Source organism: Uloborus diversus, chromosome 3, assembly GCF_026930045.1.
Source record: "Uloborus diversus isolate 005 chromosome 3, Udiv.v.3.1, whole genome shotgun sequence".
In the NCBI taxonomy this organism is placed as follows: Eukaryota; Metazoa; Arthropoda; class Arachnida; order Araneae; family Uloboridae; genus Uloborus; species Uloborus diversus.
This window is the reverse complement of record NC_072733.1, coordinates 98,711,696-98,733,522: the sequence shown is the minus strand read 5'-3', so window position 1 is coordinate 98,733,522 and position 21,827 is coordinate 98,711,696. Positions and strand designations below refer to the sequence as shown.

The window sequence follows — 21,827 nt, the reverse complement described above, 5'->3', positions numbered from 1 at the left end:
AATTCCTAGAATTTCAAAGCTTCCAACTTGTATCTCCTAACCTAAAATCGTCCTGACACTGCAAGCCCGGTTATAAGTAAACCTTCACCTCCATATAAAAAATTTCTCGTTATGCTACAATGCCCAAAAACACCCCTTTGTGTCCATTTCCAGGGCTAGCAGGCCCCTTGTGAGCCAGCTTCAAAGTTTTTGCCTGGCACATGGCTGTCCAAAGAGAAGGATGAGCAGGGCATCCCCCGCCGGGTGGGAGTGAAGACATGACAGCGAGCTCTAAACTGAGCTTTAGCTGCATTAAAATGTATTCTTTTTACTTTTATTCAGTACTAGTGGTACCCACACGGCTTTGCCTATAGTAGAAAATTAAAAGATCATTTGGTTCGCCTTTATATTTAAATAATGTATGGTGAATTTCTCTCCAATTCGCTTGCCCATGTTACAGTTCCGCGTTATGATGATTTCGTAATTTACTATTCCACATTGTGATAATTTGTTCGGAGAAATTTTCTGAAAATTGGAATAGAAAAAGAACAAAATTGAATTTTTTAAAAATCGCTTCGAGGTGCACACCCTCATGCTACAAACTTTGCTAAATTTCATGAAAATTGGTCAAATGGTCTAGGTGCTATGCGAGTCATAGAGATCCAGACAGAGAGACTTTCAGCTTTATTATTAGTACAGATTTAATTTAAAATACTAACACATTCCTGTCTTTTTTAATAAAAGGAAAGATAACATGGTCAGTCTCTTTGGACGGCCCTGCCCCTGCTTTCCTACCCTCTGTGCGGCCTTGGTCAGCCCCGGATCTACATACTCGCAGACCCTGCAGTGTGTGTGGGGAGGGGGGCATGCCACTGAAAGTGCCCCCCCCGGCCCTTAGTTGCATAGAAATTTAGTAGGCAGTTAGCCGCCGTGCTGATTTTTGACAGGGGGCCTCAAAATTGATAGATTCGGGCCCGGCCTTGGTCATACTGTGTTCTTTCATTGTTCGTATTACAGTACATGTAGGTGTAATTAGTTTTATAATTTTGTATTTGAATAAAATTTCTTTTTTGAAGCTACACTTATTTCAGGGTAACAAGAAATTAGTTTACATTTTACTGATGGAAAAACAACTGACTTCCCTTAATAACAAAGAAGATATACTGCAATCACACCTGTTTAAACGAAATCAAAGAGACCTATTATGATCTAGATGAACTAAAATAAGTAAAATACAGTAAAAATGTGTTTAGTTGAAGTAAAAAGAACTTATCTCTGCACAATGTGTATCAGCATTTCAAAACTCGATGTATCTTATCAATGTGATTATTTGTAACTATTCTAGAAATTGGCTCCAACTTTTGAATTTAAACTTGTACATAACCCAAACTATTAACAAAAACTCTCATTTTGCTTCATAAGTAAACATATTTTTACTTACTACTTGTGCAAATGTATTCAACGTAGGGAAACAAACATGTTCAAATCAAACAGATATTACAATAGGCAGTTTAAATTCAAAATTCTCTAAGTATTATTCAATTGTCGTTGTGAGAAGATTATTTGAAAATCTTTGATCCTCATCAAATTCATTCTCATCGGATGATTATCAAATCGTAATTTTCCTTTAAACATCATGCGTTTTATTCAAAACAAATACAATATGCATGTGGAACATATAAAGCATTTCTTAAACGGCAACATTTTTTATCCAGTTTGCTTTCTTTTCTAACTGTAGAACTGAAAGTTGAAAAAAAAAAAAAATAGCACGGAACATATCCATTACGCGAGCGAACATGAATTCAACATCAAAACAAATATTGCATCACGATTTTAACCATCTCAAACCCAGGGAGCACAAACCTAATTCTCTCATTGGTTGACATCAGTTAATCGCTCCAAGTACATGCGATTATCATCGACCAGTAGCTCCTACCCCGACTTCTCACTTGCGATTGTCCAAATTGTTTCACTTGAATTCGACTGCCAACAGCGATTGCAAATCTCGGCGATTGCGATTGTCTTTTTTGCGATTGTGTGTGTTTCACTTGAATCCGGCCCTTACAAAGAATGAATAGTGTACAATATAATAAAAGAGTCGCATTATGTATGGCATGTTTTATTTTTAATTAATATTACATCAAAAAAAAAATGTCGAAAAAACATTCAGTTTAGATTCTAACTTTTCAGTAACTATTTCTTTACGCAAAAAGTTAAATTTAATAATGTGAATTTAATAACGATTCCAGTGATGTAACGATTCCAAGATTTGTTATTTTATCATTTTGAAAAACGAAATGGAATCTTACGTAAGAATAGGGGGGGGGGGGGTGAAAAATCTTACGTACCCTTACATGGGGGGAGGGGGATCAAAAATTGCCAAAATCATCCTTACGTAATTAATGAATGGCCCCTAAGTATTCAATAACTGCGCGTCTCTTATTTTTCTACTAATAATAAAGCTGAAAGTCTCTCTGTCCGGATTTCTGTCTGGATCTCTGTGAGGCGGACAGCGCCTAGACCGTTCGGCCGATTTTCATGAAATTTGATACAAAGTTAGTTTGTAGCATGGGGGTGTGCACCTCGAAGCGATTTAAAATTCGATTTTGTTCTTTTTTTATTTCAATTTTAATTACAGTTTCCGGAGCAAAACTAGTAAATTACGAAATTATAATGACGTGGAACCGTGACGTGGGAAGAGCGAATGAACATAGCGAATTGGCGAGAAATTCATCATCCATAATTTGTAAATATACAAGCTAATCAAATGACCTTGTAATATTCTCCTCCGGGCAAAGTCCTGCGGGTACCGCTATTTTCAAAATAAAACTGCTTCGAAATTCTTAAGCTAATTAAAATTATCAGGGCTTCTCAGTCTGAGTCGAAGAGTCGCTTGAAAATCTACCGACTCCAACCTGTTTTTTTTTTTTTTTTAATTTTCAAGGACTTTCCTTATATTAAAAAAAAATAAGCGCAACTTCTGAATCTCCCTACCCTTAATCAGGAAACAACATGACAGTGCTACAATTAAAAAATCTAAATAAGTAGCGATCAAAAGAACATTGTGATACATGTTTTTGGACGCAAAAAATATTTTCCCGTTGTCGATATATGAGATTTTAAAGCCTATGGGAATTTTTAGAAAAGCGAATCTCGTTGTTACAAATTTAGCGAGTTTCGATGGGGACAGACATCTTTCTCACGCTCTGTAGATATGGATGTCCTGCCACATGCAGACGAGGAAATCGTCTGTGAGAAATTGGTACCTTTAATCCCTCGCCAAGTGTTTAAATTTGCCACTTTTCTTAAAATTTCGGGAGACTTAAATACCTTTTGTCTCGATAACGGGGGACGATAACAAAACTAATTATCAATTTCGTACAGGATTTTAAAAGGCTAAAATTAAAAAAAAAATTTTTTTAAATATAACTTACGTGCTTGTTGATTCCGTTTGTCCGAAAGTCGAATGGTCGGTCGCTAACAGTTACCAGGCGTAGCGTTGCTGAAGATTTCCAACCTATAAACTGTAGAGGTGGTGCTACCATATACCGTGCCCAAGTCGGGCTCTTTCTCATTTAGGGGCCTCATTGACTCAGGAGTCGCTCCATTCTGCTTTAAACTCATGCTGGCTACATAAATGGGGCTTGAGTCTCCCAAGTGGCATTAAAAAAAACAACAAACTGCGCCCTAAGCCATCTCGATTGATAATACATTTGCCTTAAAATATAAGTATCAAATTTTCAGTCAATTGTGTAAAATTTTGTTTTGAAAACATCCTTGTCTTTGTGTCTACTTCAATAATGATCTTTTTATCGTCAATATTATTTTCCACATAATTTTCTTATATACAAAAACTACAATATTTGGAGATTATGAACAATTTCATTTATAATAGATTTATACGTGGTTATTTCAGTTTCATCTGCCGAGAAAGATCAAGTTTTATTTTTTTTTCAAACAGGGAACATTTTTCTTAACTGCATAATTCCTGATGGACCTTTTCTTTGGTAATTTTTTTAGTAAAGTATGTTGGCAGACTTGGGAAAATTGTCGAAATTGCCTCATCTTTCAAAAAAGTTTTTCCCCGAGGAATCAAAACTTCCTCACCATTTATAATATGCTTAAAATGCGTTTCAATAAAATGCTTTTCGAAATGCAGAGCACAAATTGAGCAATATTTATCAAAAACTTTATCTAACCTGGGAATTAACGAGTTCCACTTTAGTTTTTCTTCATCTGCTGGAGCTTTAAAAAGCGTAACTTTTTCCTTGCATGTTTTGTACTCACTTTTGCGCCCTGGTACGAAACAAGATGAAGCTTTATTTCTTCCAATGTTCAACTTTGATGCCTCCATTTAAAGCCTTAAACGCTGTTTCATTAAATATTCACGAAATAAAGGTAAAAAACAGAAACGCGGAACTAAATTGTAACAAAATCCCGCGTCTACTAATGTAAACACCGCGAAATTGAACGTACATCTCGATCGCACTGCCATCTAGCGGATTTCATACAATTTGTCTTCAAGAATCGTGGGGAAAAAAGCGCCGTTCGGCACACTACTCTTTCTAGGCACTATAGTTTGAATGCAAGGTAATGGAACGCTGTTATGGCTGAAACATGATTTTTTTGTTGCTAATTGAAACTAAATCACAAATTTAATTCCTTATGCAGAGCTGCTTCAGTAAATTTATTTCAGATGAAATTCCATTAAAACAAACACTTGCATTGTATATAACTAGGTTTAGTATTTTTTTAAACGGTACAATAAAAATGGCAGATATGCTTGCCTGCTCCTGGATTATCCATCTCATTACTAGAAATGCTGCAATTTTGAATATTCTACAGCAAGATGAATTATAGTTTGACATTTTTTCCCCAATAAATTTTGATTTTCTTATTATGTCCCCCCCCCTCCCCTGGCATTTTAAGAAGACCCTGTGCCCTCTTTTTAGTATTTCTCAGTACACTGTCCTTGCGGGAAAAAAACACAGAAGATCTTGTTTTAAAAATAGGCCAAAAAGCACCGGTGGAATGGTTTAATTGATGGAAAAAACTGCTTTTCTTTTCTGCTAATTTAGTAATTTAAAACAGTTTAGTTGACTGATTGCAATTTTAATTTACAGCATATTGCATGCTTAATTGAAAAAAATGTTGTTTTTTTCTGGATTCTTTTCGATTATTGTTATCAAAATATATTTGTCCCAAAGCTATTGCATTGAGCGTTACTGTACTGTTTTTTCCTAACATTTGCAATGTGTATATGTCCATTGCCTCGCTCCCCGTGAAAAAATTTTAAATGATGGGCTGAAATTCTACATTATGGTTGCAACAACAGACAAGAAAGCTAGTGAAATAGAATTCCAATATATACAGTGAACTCTCGGTAACTCAAAGTCCCAAGAACGTGGTTAAAACCTTCCAATAATCAGCAGTTCAAGTTACCGTAATTTCCTTTCCTATCATTCTCAAGTATAATTTTTATTTTGTTTCTCAAGAATAGTGCCCGATACATAAACTATTATAACATGCATAGTTTGGATAAATTAAATATTAATATGTATTAAATAAAAATAACTTTACAGAGAACAGAATAAATTTTTTAAGAAACTCACTTAATGGGGTAACAGATAAATGACTACACCGATTGTATGAATAAAACCTCCTGAAACCAAAATTTTCCCCATAGATGCAGTTTTAAAGACAGGGCTGGATTAAGTTCCATATACACCCTAGGCCAAACTTTGAAATGACGCCCCACCTCACATCCGAACTATATCGAAATCAGCCCCCCCACCCCAATGGGGTTAGGCTCAGAAAAGGCCTCCTTCCTCGTATTTTGCTTTGTCCGTAATATATACAGTTGGCTCTCTGTTTAACGACGGCTTTTCACGGTCCCAGATAGTCCACTATAATGTTTAAAGCATTCTATTTAAGGACGCTTTCTACTTAAGGATGATTTTTTATGGTCCCTTGAAAGTCGTTAAACAGAGAGCCTACTGTATTTTTTATTTTTAAAAATATTTTGTAAAGCATCCTGCCATACTTTTTCTTTTCCAAAAATATTTAACTTTTAGTTTTCCCATAAAGGAATTTTCAAATTTCAATCTCAAATTTTTGTTCCCCCTGAAAAAGGAAATATTGATACTTTGGGCTGAGGTGGGTATCTTATGTATTTTTTTTTTTTTTTATTTACTTAAATTTAAATATGTCTCTTGAATTTCCTGATACACTTTTGTTCACCATTCATTTTTTACCTTAGGACCATTTATAACTGCTAGTATCTCTTCCTTACCATATTCTAAATTACTTTCTTCATTTTATTTATTTTATTTATTTATTTATTTTTTCTATTTAAAACATATTTTGGGGCATCCCATGTATTTTTATCCACTTTGTTGGGGTCTTCGTGATGAAATTTTGAATAAAAATGCTCCAAAAAATAATATGTTGGCAGCAAACTCCGATAACCGATATAATTATGAACAAAATATATAAAACTGTGGATATAATTTGCTATCAATTTGAAACTTTCACGCAATTAATGTGTGTGTAGAGAATTTAAGCAGTCTATGGCAAATATTTTGTGCAAAATAGGTGATATGTCTTGCAGAGGCGCCCCAATGGAGGTGTCATGGGACATCCCCAAACTTTTTCTCTCTTGAACCTGTGCAACATTTTTTTTTTCTTTTTCTTTGTGCCTTTGAATCGGTGAGCTCTTCGAGAGGACCCAGTCTAACCCTGAGCAAAGCTATACTTTGAAGAAATTATTGTTCAAATCAAAGATATTGAAAATTATCTGCTTTTACTGGAAAAGGACCTCGACTCAAGCATACACCCCCTCAGCTCTCCTCAAATAGCTTTTTTTCTGTCTAAAGATCTGGTTGCATATCTATAAAGTTGAATTTTGCTTCTTCATAATAGCATGCCAGTTTTTTTTTAAACAAGCTATTAATTTTTTTTCCCGTGACGTGTGCCCTTTTCGGCTTGCACTTTTAGCCCAGGGCTTAGGGTGGCCTATTGTGTAATCCGGCCTGATTAAAGACTCCAGCTTAATCGAATAATTTTCCTGGGTAATTGAATAATAGTGATCAGCTTTCAAATATTTTTGTTGAGAAATTTTTTAAATAAATTTGAAATTAGTAAGAACAATTATTGACGTAAAAATGTAAAACAATATTTTCCGCCCTCAACGGGCGAGAAAAAACTTGAATTTTCCATCAAAACATTTCGTCTATTCTTATTGTTTTTTCTTGCTGCCATTACAAGAAAAGACTATAGTGCAGTCGTAGGGGTACATTTGAGACATAGAAACAACTTGGTATTAAGAAAAACTTAATTATTTTGGGACCAAATGGAAACTTCGAAATGAACGAATGTTTAAGTTATAAGCCTTCGAGTTATCGAGAGTCGACTGTAGTATAGTATTCTGATTTTTTTGCTCTTGAAATAGAGGAAGGCTATCATATTTCAATTTTTTGGCTCTTGGTTAAATTTTGCCGTAAACTAAAATTAGGGTTAAAACAGATTTTACTTTAGTTAAATAGGGATGACCACCTGAGGGGGGGGGGATCATGGTGCCGGACTGCGTCCAAAAAGTTTTTAGGGGGTATTTTTTTGCCTTTTTAGGGAGGTTCTTGGCTTTTGGGGGGTCTTCGTGATTTTTAAGGGGGCTGGGCACTCCTGAGTTAAAACTGTTTTGCGAAATTCCTTAAGTGATCTTAATCAGGGCTACAATAACAAATATAGAGTGATTTAGCAGTAAGTTACCACTCCTAAGCTAGGGCTAAGACAGAAATACATGAAATACAGCACGGTTATCGGGGCTGGTAACTATAAATTTTGGGCCCTCCTACAACAAAATCTGTATGCCCGCCCCTCAAAGGCCAACAGTAAATTTGCAACGTTAATAAGTTGTAGTGCTCATGTTTTTTTTAAAACCTCTTAAGGACGTGCCCCCTCCCCCCCCACTCCAGGGGTATGCAGATCGGAGCCTGCGGTTATCACATCCAGGGACTGCAGTTCCGCTCTTATTAGAACTCATCAGTCTAAAATAGTGAATAACCAAGCTGGAGGCAGATGTAATGGCATTGAAGCTGATAATGCCAACTAACGAAAGGTAAAGTAAATTTATCTCACCATTGAGTGTATGAAGCATTGTTCAGTTTGACTCATGATTAAATTCACGAATTGGGAGAAAACCTATAAAGCGGGCAAAAATGTAAGCCTAACTTGAAAGATTTATAGAATGAAAGCCCTACCCTGTACTACGTTAAGCTGATTCCGTTTAATGTAAAAATTCTTTAAAAACCGAAACAGTTTTGAGGTTCTTAAACTTGGATTGAAATTAAAAGATTGGTTAAATCTCGGAGAGCTGTAAAATTATGGGAAACTTGTTTCTTTGCTGACATAACTTATAAACGAAATGAGTTTAACAAAATCAACATTAAAAAACCCACGTAACTACCTCGATATGCTTAAACAGGTAAGTTAAAAAGCAATAAACTATAATATAAGAATAAAATGAAATAAAAACACTTGAACAAATAAATCCAAAATTTGAGAAGAAATATTGAAACAGTTAGAAACAAGCAACTATCACTTGGTTAAAAATTCATCGTTTGGGGGGGGGGGGCAATCCAGTGAGCCGCTGGGACACTGCAAAATTTTTGAAGAGGGCTGCTTATAATTTACAGATCCGTGCCGGCTGGATGGCCATGGTTTCAATTCCTGTCGGTGTAAGTTTATCCATGTTTGCTAATGGTGACTGGTGTATGATTAATCTGTAGAAATCTCAGTCTTTCAAATTATCCTGTTTGCATTTTTGAAATTTACCAACCATAAATGAGTTATGTTAGCTGTAAAATTTGTGGAAAAAAAAATCGAAAGGCATTGGTTGAAATGACTATTGCATGCGATTGTGGATGTTTAGTTGGGTAGTGACTCCATGATCCTCTCCTTGTATCCGTCCCTTAATACTCAGCTCTTAGCCAAAGTTTGACTATGTAGGGGGAGATGATGCATGTAGTTGTTTGAATGCAATAACATGCATTTTGAGCAAGTCAAATATTTTTAAAATGAAAAAAGTATGTTTTCAGCAGTTTTGGAAATTAATTTCAACACTAGCTGGGTGATTTTGATAGGCAAAATTTTATTTTGTCATTTTAATGACCTTGCTGGTTGCTATTGAATAACCCCAAAGAATAGCTATTGCTGTTGACTAGTGCATCAGGTAAAGTAAAGAAATTTTGTGAAGTAAGTGTTCATTTTACTATGCAGATCAGCAATTCTCAACCAATGGTCCCAAGGACCAAAAACTGGTTCACAGAAAAATTTGACTGGTCCTCAGAGGTTTTTGTTAGTTCATGTTAAAAAAGTTACCTTATTTTTTTTAGAAAAAAGGAAAGAAAAAAAAAGATTTAATGTTTAGCTCACAACATTTAGAGTACAATCCCTGGCACACATGTGAGTTTCGGCATCTTGAATTCAAATTATGTTTTTCGCAGCCACAAGTTATGATAGGATCATACTCTTTGGGATTCTTGTTTTTACAAATGCCTCCTATTGTAATTATAATTTAATAAGAACTTAATTTGGATTCAAGATGTCAAAATTCAAATTAATGCAGGGAACTGGATGCCAGATGCTGTGCGCAGGGTTCCGGATGTCTACAAAGGATTGTATAAAGTCAAGTGGGTCCGGCATAAATGAAATCTATTCCAGGTCAGGTGACATGGATGCCACAGCCCAGGAGGAGCACCAGTCTGTGGATTCTGGGGGGGGGGGGGGGGTGTTCAAACAGGAAAGAATGTCTTTCAACGTTCAAGTAAAACCACAAACAATTGTGACTTCTCAATAAAAAATATTGCATTATCTAACCTATTTGAAATCTTTTACGTTAATTTGTTATTGATATTCGTATTTTTCTACTTTGTTTAACATTGCAGTCTTTATTACGCATGTATAATTATATCAGAATAATTTCTAATCTTATAATTAACGTTTAAATATTTTTTAAAAATAGTTCTTTAAAACCAGAGCTGCGAAGTGGGAGGAAAAATGACCAACTCTCTGATTACTCTACTTTAAAATCAGACTGATTCAAACTCCGACTCCGCAAGCACAGACAGCATTACAAACTTTGGGAGAAAATGACTCATTCCAACTCTTGAAATTTCAAACATTCCGATTCCTTCTCCTTCACCCCAAAATCAATACGGCTCCGACTCCGCAACCCTATTTAAAACTAAACAAAGCTTGATTAAACTATTTATCAATTAATTTTTATCAAAGGTACCCACAGGGGAAGATTATGGCGCAAGTTGCGGCATCAAAAAACAAAACAAAAAAAAACAAAATAAATAAAGCAAGGGGGGGGGGGAGGCAGCATTCATTTTTTAAAATTTATTGATTTATTTTTAATTTCAATTATTATTTTACTTCCATTTATTTATTTATTTAGCTTGTGTGTGTGTCATTGGCATAGCACAGATCTTTTCTATCAAAATAATAATAGCAACAATAATTAAAATAAATAAATTATCAAATAAATAATTTAAAAAAATCAATAAAATTACGAAAAAGTGAAAAAAAAAAAAAAAAAAAAAGGAAAGAGAGTTGAGATGAGGGGGGGGGGGGAGCAAACCTGATTTTTATTATTTCTTTGTAAAAAAAGATGATCTTAATTACAGCTAGCGATGTCGACATATAAAGCGAAATAGGGGTGATATCAGAATAGTCAACCAAATGATGACAGCACGATGTCGCTTACGTTATCGTTACAATGACGCATAAACGATATAGGGAGATATCGGAACTATGGGCAAAACGACGACGACACAATGACGCTTACGTTATCGTTACAATGACGCATAAACGATATAGGGAGATATCGGAACTATGGGCAAAACGATGACGACACAATGACGCTTCCGTTATCGTTGTAATATCGAATACGATATTGTTACGATAGCGCACGCTCTGTCGGATTAGACATCGTTTTATATCGTGACCCGATGACGCAGCGATATAGTATTGGTAAATTTTACGATATCGTCGTACGTTATGTGCTACTAGGGATGTTATCCTTACTTTGGCCGAAAGTAGTTTTCCCTACATAAAACCATTGAAGAACTAACTAGAACCAAAAAAAGACGTGTGTTCATAGGGAAAACTATTGATTTGAAAGAAAAATACATTTTGCAAAAAGTTTGAGTTACACATATGGGTCATTTTACAAAAAACGCGCTTTTTTAGGTCCAGGGTGGTTAGTTTCAAAATTATTTATTTTTAAGCACCTTTTTATGATATTTAGAAAAGTTTAACAAATTTTGAAAATGATAAATACAAATTAATAATGTTATAACATGTTTAAATGTTTTTTTTCACTGAAAGGAGGGACACTTGTATGCCTCCGTTACATGTCCCAACACATTTCTTCCCATGTACTTTTTCATTTACTTACTCAATACAAAAAAAATATAACAGATTTAATAGTGAAATTTGAATCATTTGATGTTTTTTCAATAGTTTAAAGGAATTATGTTATAAAAAAAAAAAAAAAAATACATAGCATTCATAATCTTTTAAATCACTGTCACAGTATTTCTTATATCCTCCGTTCAGGATTTAATTAAGTAATAAAATTTCCTATAGACTGCAGTACTGGCAGCTCATTACAGAGGTTTAGAATCATACGTTAGCCCTTTTCAACTCTGGGTCTTCATAGTGAAGCTAAAGAACTTAGTGTGAAAGAATTTCAGCATTATTCTCTTTGAAGTCAAATCTGTCCTTAACTTTGTGTATCCTCCATTCTTGATTTAAAAAGGAAAGAATTGTTTGTGTACAAAATATTTATAGTTAAAATTGAATCACTTTTTTAAATTAAATTCTAAATAACATGTTGCGTTAACCCTAAATCAACACAATGTGCATAGAAAAACATAAGTATTTGTATCCTTCATTTCCGTATAGATGTAATGGAAGATATACAATCAGAAATGGAGCATACAACTTTCTTTAAAAATCCATTTTAAGAAAGATGTGTACATTTTAATCAGTTCAAATCGTGTTCCTCATACAAGATGCAATGTTTATTTAAATGAAAAGTTTAAAAATAACATTTAAAATATATATTTACTATCTATTACCCTCCGTTCACATCCAAAATTTTAACTACAAAAGAAAGTTACAAAATAACCAATAAAGAATGTGACTAACTATGTGATAGTAAAAAGGTGCCTGAAAGAAACAATGTAAATTAACTTTTAAAAAAATTGGAGATTTTTTTTTTTCATGAATTCCAACTTCAAAAACCTACGTTTTTTGTATAATGACCCATATTTGTTTTATAGGAAATTAAAGTTTTTTAAAAATGTGTGTGCATACACAGTTATTGTTTCAGAAATTACGACGGAGAACAGTCCTCTTTTAATCAGTTTTGGAGGTTTAATAATTTCATTGAGATAATACCATTCGTAAAACAAAGGATCTTAAATTTTCGGTCACTTCCAAAACTTTTTGGTTCGCTTCATGCTCTTCACATTAGCTCCCCCTTCTCTCGCATAAACAGCTATCGCTATCCCTGGAATCCTGAGCTCAATCGGCCATTGAGGCCATTTTTCTTTCGAATCTGCAGCCCGTGGTCGTGCCACACGCAGACGGTAAAATCGAACGGTAATTTCAATTCTCGCCAAATCTTTAGATTTGATACTTTTCTAAAGGTTTCGGCCAACTTTGAGACATTATATCTTGACAACGGGGGCACGAGGGCAAGCAATTTCTGAATTACAAGACGTCTCAATAGGCTCTTTCGATTGCTACCTATTCAAATATGTTTCTTTATTACACTTTTCGCGTGATTCCCTGGTCAGAGGCGAGTATTTGAGTTAAAAGTTCGAAAATAAAATTAGCATTAATTTTTACTTTGTATGAAAAATTCAATAAAATGAAATACTTTACTTTTTTGTTTCATATGAACTCTTTATAAGAACATTTTCATTTTTATCCATCATGAACTAAAAGAAAAAAAGTCTTATTATTATACATGTTATGGGATACATAGCTTCTCTTTGATAAATGTGTTACTTTGGAATAAGTATTAGTTGAGTTAAAATATCAATTTAATACACTTTACACATAGTACGTAGATACGTAATCGCAACATTTTTCGCGTTCCTTCGCTTAGCATTATCAATTTTAACTTAGAAGAAGGAGAGGGGGAAAGGACTTTTTCGATGGTGAGTCCGACTGTTTATATGAAATTGAATGACACTCGAGTTCGTTTTATAGTTTCAGTGTGTCTCGTTTTTCAATTTTTTCGGAGCAAACTGTAACACTGCAAAAAGGCCAGTCTACATAACATTACAATTTTTTTTTTGCAAATAAGTTAATATCTTCTGAGAGAAATATTGCTTCAAAAGTTCGAAATTTCGTATAAAAACACCAAAATTATCACTTATTTGAGTTAGGTTCAAAAGGTAATACTTTTGAGTTGGGAAATGTTACGTGAGAAAACTTATTTTTAGTTCTTAAAATACTAATTAAATGTCACTGAGAGGCAGTGGCGTAACTAAGTGGGGGGTGGGGGGGTGGAGGGGGCGGTCCGCCCCGGAGCGGCACTTTTCTAGGGGCGGCTAATTGACCCTTTTGATGTGGAAAAAAATGCATTTTCCAAATAAGGAAATTATGGTTTTAATCTGTTACTGTAGGCAAAAAGAAAACCTTTTCTTGAAACACTCAAAAGTTCAAAATAATTTTTCTGGGACATAATGAACAAATTAAGTATTCCCGTAGTTTTCAGCTATTCCAAGAAAGTGACACCACAAACGAAGAAAAGTGCGGCTCAAGTCAAACTTTCCCAGAAAAATATGCATGTTTCAACACTCAAATTTATGATTGAAAGCTCGATAATAATAAAAATTCTCTACCTGACTTGAGCCGCACTTTTCTTTGTTTGTGGTGTCATTTTGTTGGAATAATTAAAAACTAAAGTAATACTTAAATATTCCATTCTGACCCAGAAAAGTTATTTTGTCTTTTCGAGTGCATTATGAAAAGTGCATAGTATTTTTTTTTTTAATTTGTTATTTATACTGTAGAGGATAACTTCAGAAAGGCGAAAACAATCACCTTTTCCAATTTTTGTTATTAGAAAAAGCTAATATATGGTTTTAAGAGAGTTTCTTGAAAGCCTGCTTGTGAAACAGAAACTTCTCCTTTTTTTACATCAGGAAAATGGTGACAAGAGTAAGAAAAAGAGAGGGAGGTATAAAATGTTACACGAAACATTTTATTGCTCATCACCCTTTTTATATTTCAGAGTTTGCTTTGATTTCCCACTCTTTACAAGAGTTCTCTTCTTCAAACGAAGTATAAGGGATTCCCGTTTTCTCGCTTTGAGAGTAGAAAAGCTATCCGACAATTTTGGATCACAATTTAGTCTATTCCTTATGAAAGGTAAGCGAATTTCATTTTTCAACCATTGGTTTAGATCCTCAACTTATCCAAACATAGCATAAAATGCGTTTTAAAGTATTCATTTTCAAATAATTTCAGTTGGAAACCTGTCCCACCCCCACTCTGTAGTCTAACAGTGCGAAAACGTTTTTAGGCGGGAGAGCGCTTTAATATCTCATCCCTGTTTCTGACATCACCGAAGATAGTTCAGAAATACGTTTTTAGACCTCAATGTTGAAAAATTTCTGGACAGAGCCCCTTACCCAGCCGTTTCTCCTAACGTAGCAAACACAGCCAAAAAATATATATTTAGGCCTTTAATTCTGAAAACTTTCTTGGTGAAAACTCCCACCCTCTCTTCTAAAGTATCAGCTTAAAAGCTTAAAATTAGTCTAGCTTAAAATTACTTTTTCAAAGCCTCGATACAATATCAATTTGTGAAAACAGCATTTCAACCTTGACTGTCCTTGATCTTCTAACGTGATCAAATATAACCTGAAATACGTTTTTAGGCCTTCAATTTTGGAATTTTCCGACAGAGACACCTTAACCGCTCTCCTTCTTTCACCTAACGTCTCCAAAGATTAAAATTGAGTTTTGAAAACTTCAATTTTGAAAAATTTCCGAGGATAGAACTCTTTTCCCCTTTTCCTAACGTCCGCAAAGATAGCCCAAACTTTTCTTTCTCAGAACTTTGCGTGAGTAGGAGAGCTCTCTAACCCTTCCTTCTGACAGATAGTCTAAAATGAACTTCAGTTTTATAAATGATTTTTATAGGGAAACCTCCCTCTGTTCCCTCTTCCTCCTAACATTATGAAACAAAACCCAAAGCCGGACGTCAATTACGGAAATTTTTCAGGAGAAAAAAGCCTGGCTTCAAAACATTTTTTATGCCATTAGGTAACCCCTCAACGTCACCAAAGACAGCCTAGAATTGCGTTTTTTGAGACTTCAGTGACAAAAAATTTCCAAGGAAAGAACTCGAACCTTTCCCTTTCAACCAAACCACCGAAGATTCCCTTAAAATTGATTTCAATTTTAAAAACATTTCACTAAGAAACCTCAGCACCCCTGTCTCCGCGAGCTTAAAATTTTCGCATTGAGTATCTGACCAATCCCGATTTCCATTACTTCTCTTAAGCTGCATTTTAAAATTGTAAAATTTTCTTTCATTACCCACCGATCCCCTAACGTCAACAAAGAAACCCTAAAAGAGACTAATTTTGTAAAAAATCGAGAGCAAGCCTAACGCGCCCTTTCTAACACCTTCGCTCAAATTACGGTTTTTGACTTAAATTTAGCAATTTTCTCCAAGTGTGGGCTCTAATTCCTCCCCCCTTTTTTTTCATTTGAAAGTATGTAAAAAATAATTAAGTCTTATTTTTTCTTCAATCAAATTTGTAGTTTTAATTTAAAACTTTGACAGTTTTATGTATTAGCTATTTCACAACGAAAGGGCGGCAAATTGAGGAACCGCCCCGGGCGGCAAACACTGCAGCTACGCCACTGCTGAGAGGACAGATAATTCTCCAACGGTGAAATTTTGAAAAATGTGATTCATGATACACGTTTTGAATACGAATACATTGGGCAAACACTTTTTTCTAGGAAATGGATAGAAAAAAAACTTTTGTTTTTTTATGTTCTCTGTCAACATAAATAATTGAAGTTGATCTAACTTTATGCCGAGTTAAATGAAGAATAATGGTCATGGTAATTAAGAAAGAACGTAAAAATACACATAATTTGGTGAAAACTATGTTTAAGATGTCCGTACTTGTTCCATGGTAATTTGAATATAAACTCAAGCGAACCCCCCCCCCCCCTTCCCCCGGAATGAAATATTTTTCTTTCCATTTAAAATATTCAAAAAGAAAATGTCTCGTATTCAGTACGTCAGAAATCTCTTTTAACGAAATACAGCGCGTTTAGCTACTATTATCACTCACTTTTTGCTCTGAATTCCTTTTAGTTTAGAACTAAAATGTTTATTAGAGACAAAATTGAAAATACACCTTTGTGCAAAATCATTGTATCACGCAACTTTTCGAAATTTCACTGTTGACTCCTTCTTTTTAAAATGCTTTTGTACGTAACTATCGCATTTTGTTAGGAAAGGAATAAAAATTTGATGTTTTCGATTAAAACTTTTTTCTTACAGTTAAAAAAAAATGTTCTCTCTAACTTTGATCAAAACCATCGTTTAAAAAAACCTTTAATATGTGATGGAATAAGTGATTTATTTTAAAGATGTGATTAGCATAATGATATTAGTTACTCCTATAGAGCAGCCAATATGCGTTATCATACATTACATGTTTTTATGCATAGTTTTAAGAGGGCCATTGATCTACCTTAGGGACTAATAAACTGACTCAGCCTAGTTAGGCCCAGAGCCTGTTGCTGGTCGTCACATTTGTATTTGTAATTTTTTGTCTGCTTCGTAAGCTTTGGATTCTTACATTGTTTATCAAGCATGAAGTTACGTTTTGTTCCTTCGGCGATAAAATTAGCGATTTACGCGAGTGCAAAGCTTATACCTGTTTTTATTATGTACAAAAAAGAGCGAAGAAACACAAAATAAACAGTATCTATTGTTGTGCATAATCCCCTATTGCTATCTATGACCTCTAGTCATCTTTCTGGTAATAAATCCCACGGCGGTAAAATTTCGTCCCATCAAAGATTTTCCGACTGTAAGAATTGCTCAACGGACGAAATTGGTGATAATAGGGAGGGTAAGATAAAACTTCCCAAATGCAGACTAGCAGTGGCGCAGCTGCTCATTCTGATACTTGGAAAACTTAGTTAAAGCAGAGATAATTTTATTTTTATTCAACGTGCGTTAGATACAAACGTTAAATTGATTAGATAATTTTTTTTTCCTAAATGGAATGGAATTTAATAACTGCTGCTTAATTTTGAGCTTCAAGGTAGGGGTACGAACTCGGGGATCACCCCCTTTCCTACTCCACTGTTGACCAATAACTTCCGGTGGGTGATAACAGCAGCATGTGGTCTGTCGTTATGACGATGAAGAATACCACCGTCGCGATTGAGGAAATCTGGCTACTTTACTATCGAATTCGAAAGCAGCCTGTCTAAATGCAGACAGTAGTATCCTCTGGGAATGAAGTTTAGCTTTCGAGAACATAAGACATAATCACAATTCGTTTCAAGAATATGTCATTTTTGTACCGGGAAAACAGGGAAACACGGGTGCGGGTCGATAATACCGTTAATTTGCTGTCAGGTTATGTGAAGCCCAAAGATTCTAGTAGAACCAGCCGTCTTTCGACCATTGTCCGGTTTACGTGAAGGTCTCCGCTAATTCTTGCACAGATCGGCTTGTTCCTTACTGCTTGGTCAATATCGTCTTCTCCAACGTGTGATGATCTCGGCAACCTCCTTCCCTGAATTTATCAAGCCATCGACATGTGCTTTCGTCTATTGAATCTACCCCACATAATCTTGACAAATTTTGCGATACGCTGCGACTGCCGTACTCTTTTTATCGAACTGTTGCACCCTACTACGAGTTCCCCCTGCCTACCACTATTTGTGGTATAACCGGTTGGATGTGGCCCTGAAGACAGCTCTGCTTTTTTGATCCAGACCAGAAACTGAGCATCCCTTTGTCCAGCACCCCAAAGATATTGATTCACTTCGAAAACTTTGTGACCACGGAATATTTAACGAACCTCAGTCACCAGTAATGAACACGGAGGATGTTCGATCCGGCTGGCATCGGATCCTTCGTTTACGAGTCCGATGTCCCTTACCAGCCGTCCGAAGTCCCGTGCCGATCAGGCCATCATGGCATGAGTAACTGGTTTAACAATCAATGCCTTACACACTTATTTTAGCTTTCTATGGTATTGTTCTTTTTCTACAAGTAGCCACTTGACTCCTCCTTCGTCACGTGGTATCCGATGATTCTATTTCACTGTTTTCGGCAAAAGGTATATTCATATCATAGCATTTTGTTGTAAAAGCAGCGGTTTTTAAAATGTAAGAATAACTAAAATAACAACGGACAAGTGAAGCAAGTGATGGGAAGGACAATACAGCTTCTGAGATTTTTATTATTTTTTTTGAGGTAATTTTTTAACTTTGTAAAACACGATGCAGTTATATGTGGGGCATCCCCACGTTTGACTGAAATCTGCGTCATTACGATGTCGTGGGTAAACCCAATATCCATTGCAAATTTGCCTATCCAAAAAGCGGGTAAAACTTTCACACTAACTCCCAACATTACATTTAATGAAACAATTGTACAAGTTTTTCATTACTTGACTGTCATTCAAAAAAAAAAAAAAAAAAAAAAAGAAAACAACACGGTGACTGAGATTTACCTTACAGAAAATGCGAATTAACAAATAAGTTTCTTTTATCCTAATACCCATTTCTCTCCCGTATCATTCAAAATTCTTTTCAAGGGAAGAAAACATGACTGATATTTCTAAAAAGCTCTACTTTCTTTCACATCTTAGTTGTTATTCTCTGTTATAACGTTCAGCAAACTTATAATAGTTTTTAAAAATTAATTACTACATACAATTTTTCTTGAATTCATAATGAAATTGGATTTTGTCAATTAAAACCTGAGCTTTAAAAATAAATATGTTGTAAAATCTAGGGAATGTTTGATAGCAATAAAACAGGATGGTTGTGAATAAGTTGTTTTTACGTATTACCTTTTTGTAGTACCATTCTGAAGGCCATTCTGCTAGTGATATTGTAAACTCGTACTCAATGGACCTGCAAAGGGAAAAAGAAAAGGTTATTACGTTCTTTTACAAAACCAAGTAAAACGCATTAGTAAAAGTTGACCGCTTCTAGGTAAACAGTTTATGGAAAACCGACGTTGTACAGCACAGATTAAGAAATTTAAATTATTAGTTTAATTAAATTGAATTTTAATTGTTGAGAGTTAAATTTAAAACTTGTGGCAAGTTTTATTCATCAATTCATTTACAATTTAGAATTGAATTTTGATAATTGTTTAGATAACAATCTAAACCGAGCTAACCGTTTGATCTGAACTTTTTCCCAAGTGTATGCTTCAAGTTCAAGTTCTTTGAATGGCAAGTCCCAAGAGTTTCAATTCTAACATTGAGTACTTCACAACGGATTCCAGTTTAGATTGTTAACGTTGTGAACGGTTGTGAGCTTGTTTGCACTAAACAAATTCCTTTCTTTAGTGCAGAAACATTTTCAGCCTTCTGATGCTAATCACTAATTACACTCCTGTTTGTGAAAATTGCAACACTACGAAAGATGTACGCGAGTGAGCGGAAAATTGCAAGATATGTAAAGTAGGGCATGATATACAAATGATTAGAGTTGCAGACCGGTAGCGCATGCGTATGCTGAGTAGCTCCCTCTGAACGGCGGATCGAATCGAATATAAATAGACGGCTGTAGCGAGGCGTGTATGATTATCGGTTGTTTTATGCTAGAATAAACGTTAACTGAATCTTTACTATGCCTCTTCGAAGAAAGAAAGCGAAATTTAAGCAAATTTCGGAGTTTGAACGGGGCAGAATCGTTGGCGTTCGTAAAGCTGGATTGTCTTATCGTGCAGTAGCCGCTCGTGTGCAGCGTAGCAGCAGCACAATCATGCGTATTTGGAAAGAGTGGAAGGACAAGGGTCGGACAGCTTGGAAATCCGGGAGTGGACCCCGAAATGTGACATCAGCTCGCGATGACAGACACCTGGTGTGTATGGCGCTGACGGACCGCACAGCTTCTTCTAGAAAATTGGCAGCACAGTGGTCAACAGCTACAGGTGTTTCATTGTGTGCTTCATCAATTCGGAGACGTCTGCTGTGGCGTGGGCTGCGCGCAAGGATTCATTTATACAGGATTCCTGTCACGCAAAACCATCACCGCCTGTGGCTACAATGGGCCAATGTGCATAGGAACTGGCGTGCTGATTGGCAGCAGGTCGACTTTTCGAAACCTGCTTCAATATGTGGCAACATGATGGTCGAATTCATGTCAGGCGCTATGCCGATAATTTAGGTACATACTTTTCTTTCGCACCTAATCATTAATATAATCATGTAAGTTTATGCTTCAGAATCCAAAATGTACATCTGCGTACAAATTTTAATGTTTTACAAATCCAGCAAAGATCTGCTGACAAAGTTCACCATATTTTCACCCTGGGTCATGACTAGGGTTCCCAATCCCAAAATCTCGATCCCGAATCCCGCGGGATATTTAGCGGGATTGATTCCACGGGATTTTGCTCTCAATCCCGCGGGAATCCCAATCCCGCATTTTTTTTTTCCCTTCCATTCAAGCGTTTTCCAGTTTTTGCCGTTCATTAAACTACTATTTTGACAAGCATCATCTGAAGTTTGAATCTTCCTTCTATGCAGAAGAGAAATCTGCAAGAAGAGCAAAAAAAAAAAAACTTTGTCTCATATATTTTTCTGAGAATGAATTCATATTCTCATTCGAGGTTTTTATAATATCAGGTAGTTAATCAATTATTTTAATCATTTATAACTTCATATTTGATTGGCAAATGTACCAAATTACAATTAGTTAAGCTTACCCGCTTTGGGCTCCTTTGTAGGACAAAGCGGGCTTTTCTAATATTTGTAAAATTTGATAATGAATAAATATTGGGTTTGAAACAATAGAAAAATCACTTTTTATTTTGAAGTTCAAGAACCCTGCTAGGGAACAAAACCGAAATTGTTGCGATAAAAATCCAAAAACTACAATTTTCGAGCGTTCTTCGAAAACCTACCCGTTGTGGACCACCCTCCCCTATACCTGCAAGAAAACAAGTCTAAAGTAACTTTACATTGTTCTCCCAACTCACTTATGTGCTTTAGTAGTAAGTGTTGAGTTCCAAATTTTTTCTCGAATTTTCCCCAAAACATTACAAAAATATAAAAAACTGTAAAACTTTAAACTTTTATTTTGTATTTTTTTTTTTTTTTGCTTTCTTGAGCCCTGTGTCCCTCAGAATGGTGGACCCTCCACACCGTGGGGTCTGCGCGTATGATCCAGATCTGGATTTCGTCAATTTTAACTATACAAACTGTTGACTTTTAAAAGGTCGACAGAAAGTGCTAAAAATAGATTAAACAGATATGATTTGCGTATTTCTTATGCCATTTCTACAAATTAATAAGTTGTTTCCTTAATACGAGAATGCACTGGCTAAATCGATTCCAGCTAGCTGAAAATCATCATTGCCACTGGAACATGATGTACGTTTCTACGCAAATAAATTTCAAAGTGTTGTTTTGAGAGACGATTTTAATGATCTTAGCTTGTCTCCCGAAGCTATTACTTCAGATTGCCCCCCCCCCCCTCAGTATTGGTACTTTAAATACATTTAAAGTACCAAGACTGAAGTCATTTAT

General features: G+C 35.3%; 1 protein-coding gene across 1 annotated transcript in view; it reads right to left on the bottom strand.

Moving 5' to 3' along the window:
• LOC129218866 (acid-sensing ion channel 5-like) overlaps positions 1–21,827 on the bottom strand; it is a 52,660-nt gene that overhangs the window by 11,874 nt on the left and 18,959 nt on the right. The window contains exons 9-10 of the mRNA XM_054853187.1: positions 19,134–19,197; positions 12,937–12,992 (exon numbers count right to left, since the gene is read on the bottom strand). Coding sequence (XP_054709162.1) covers positions 12,937–12,992; positions 19,134–19,197 — 120 coding nt within the window. The remainder of the gene's footprint in view (positions 1–12,936; positions 12,993–19,133; positions 19,198–21,827) is intronic.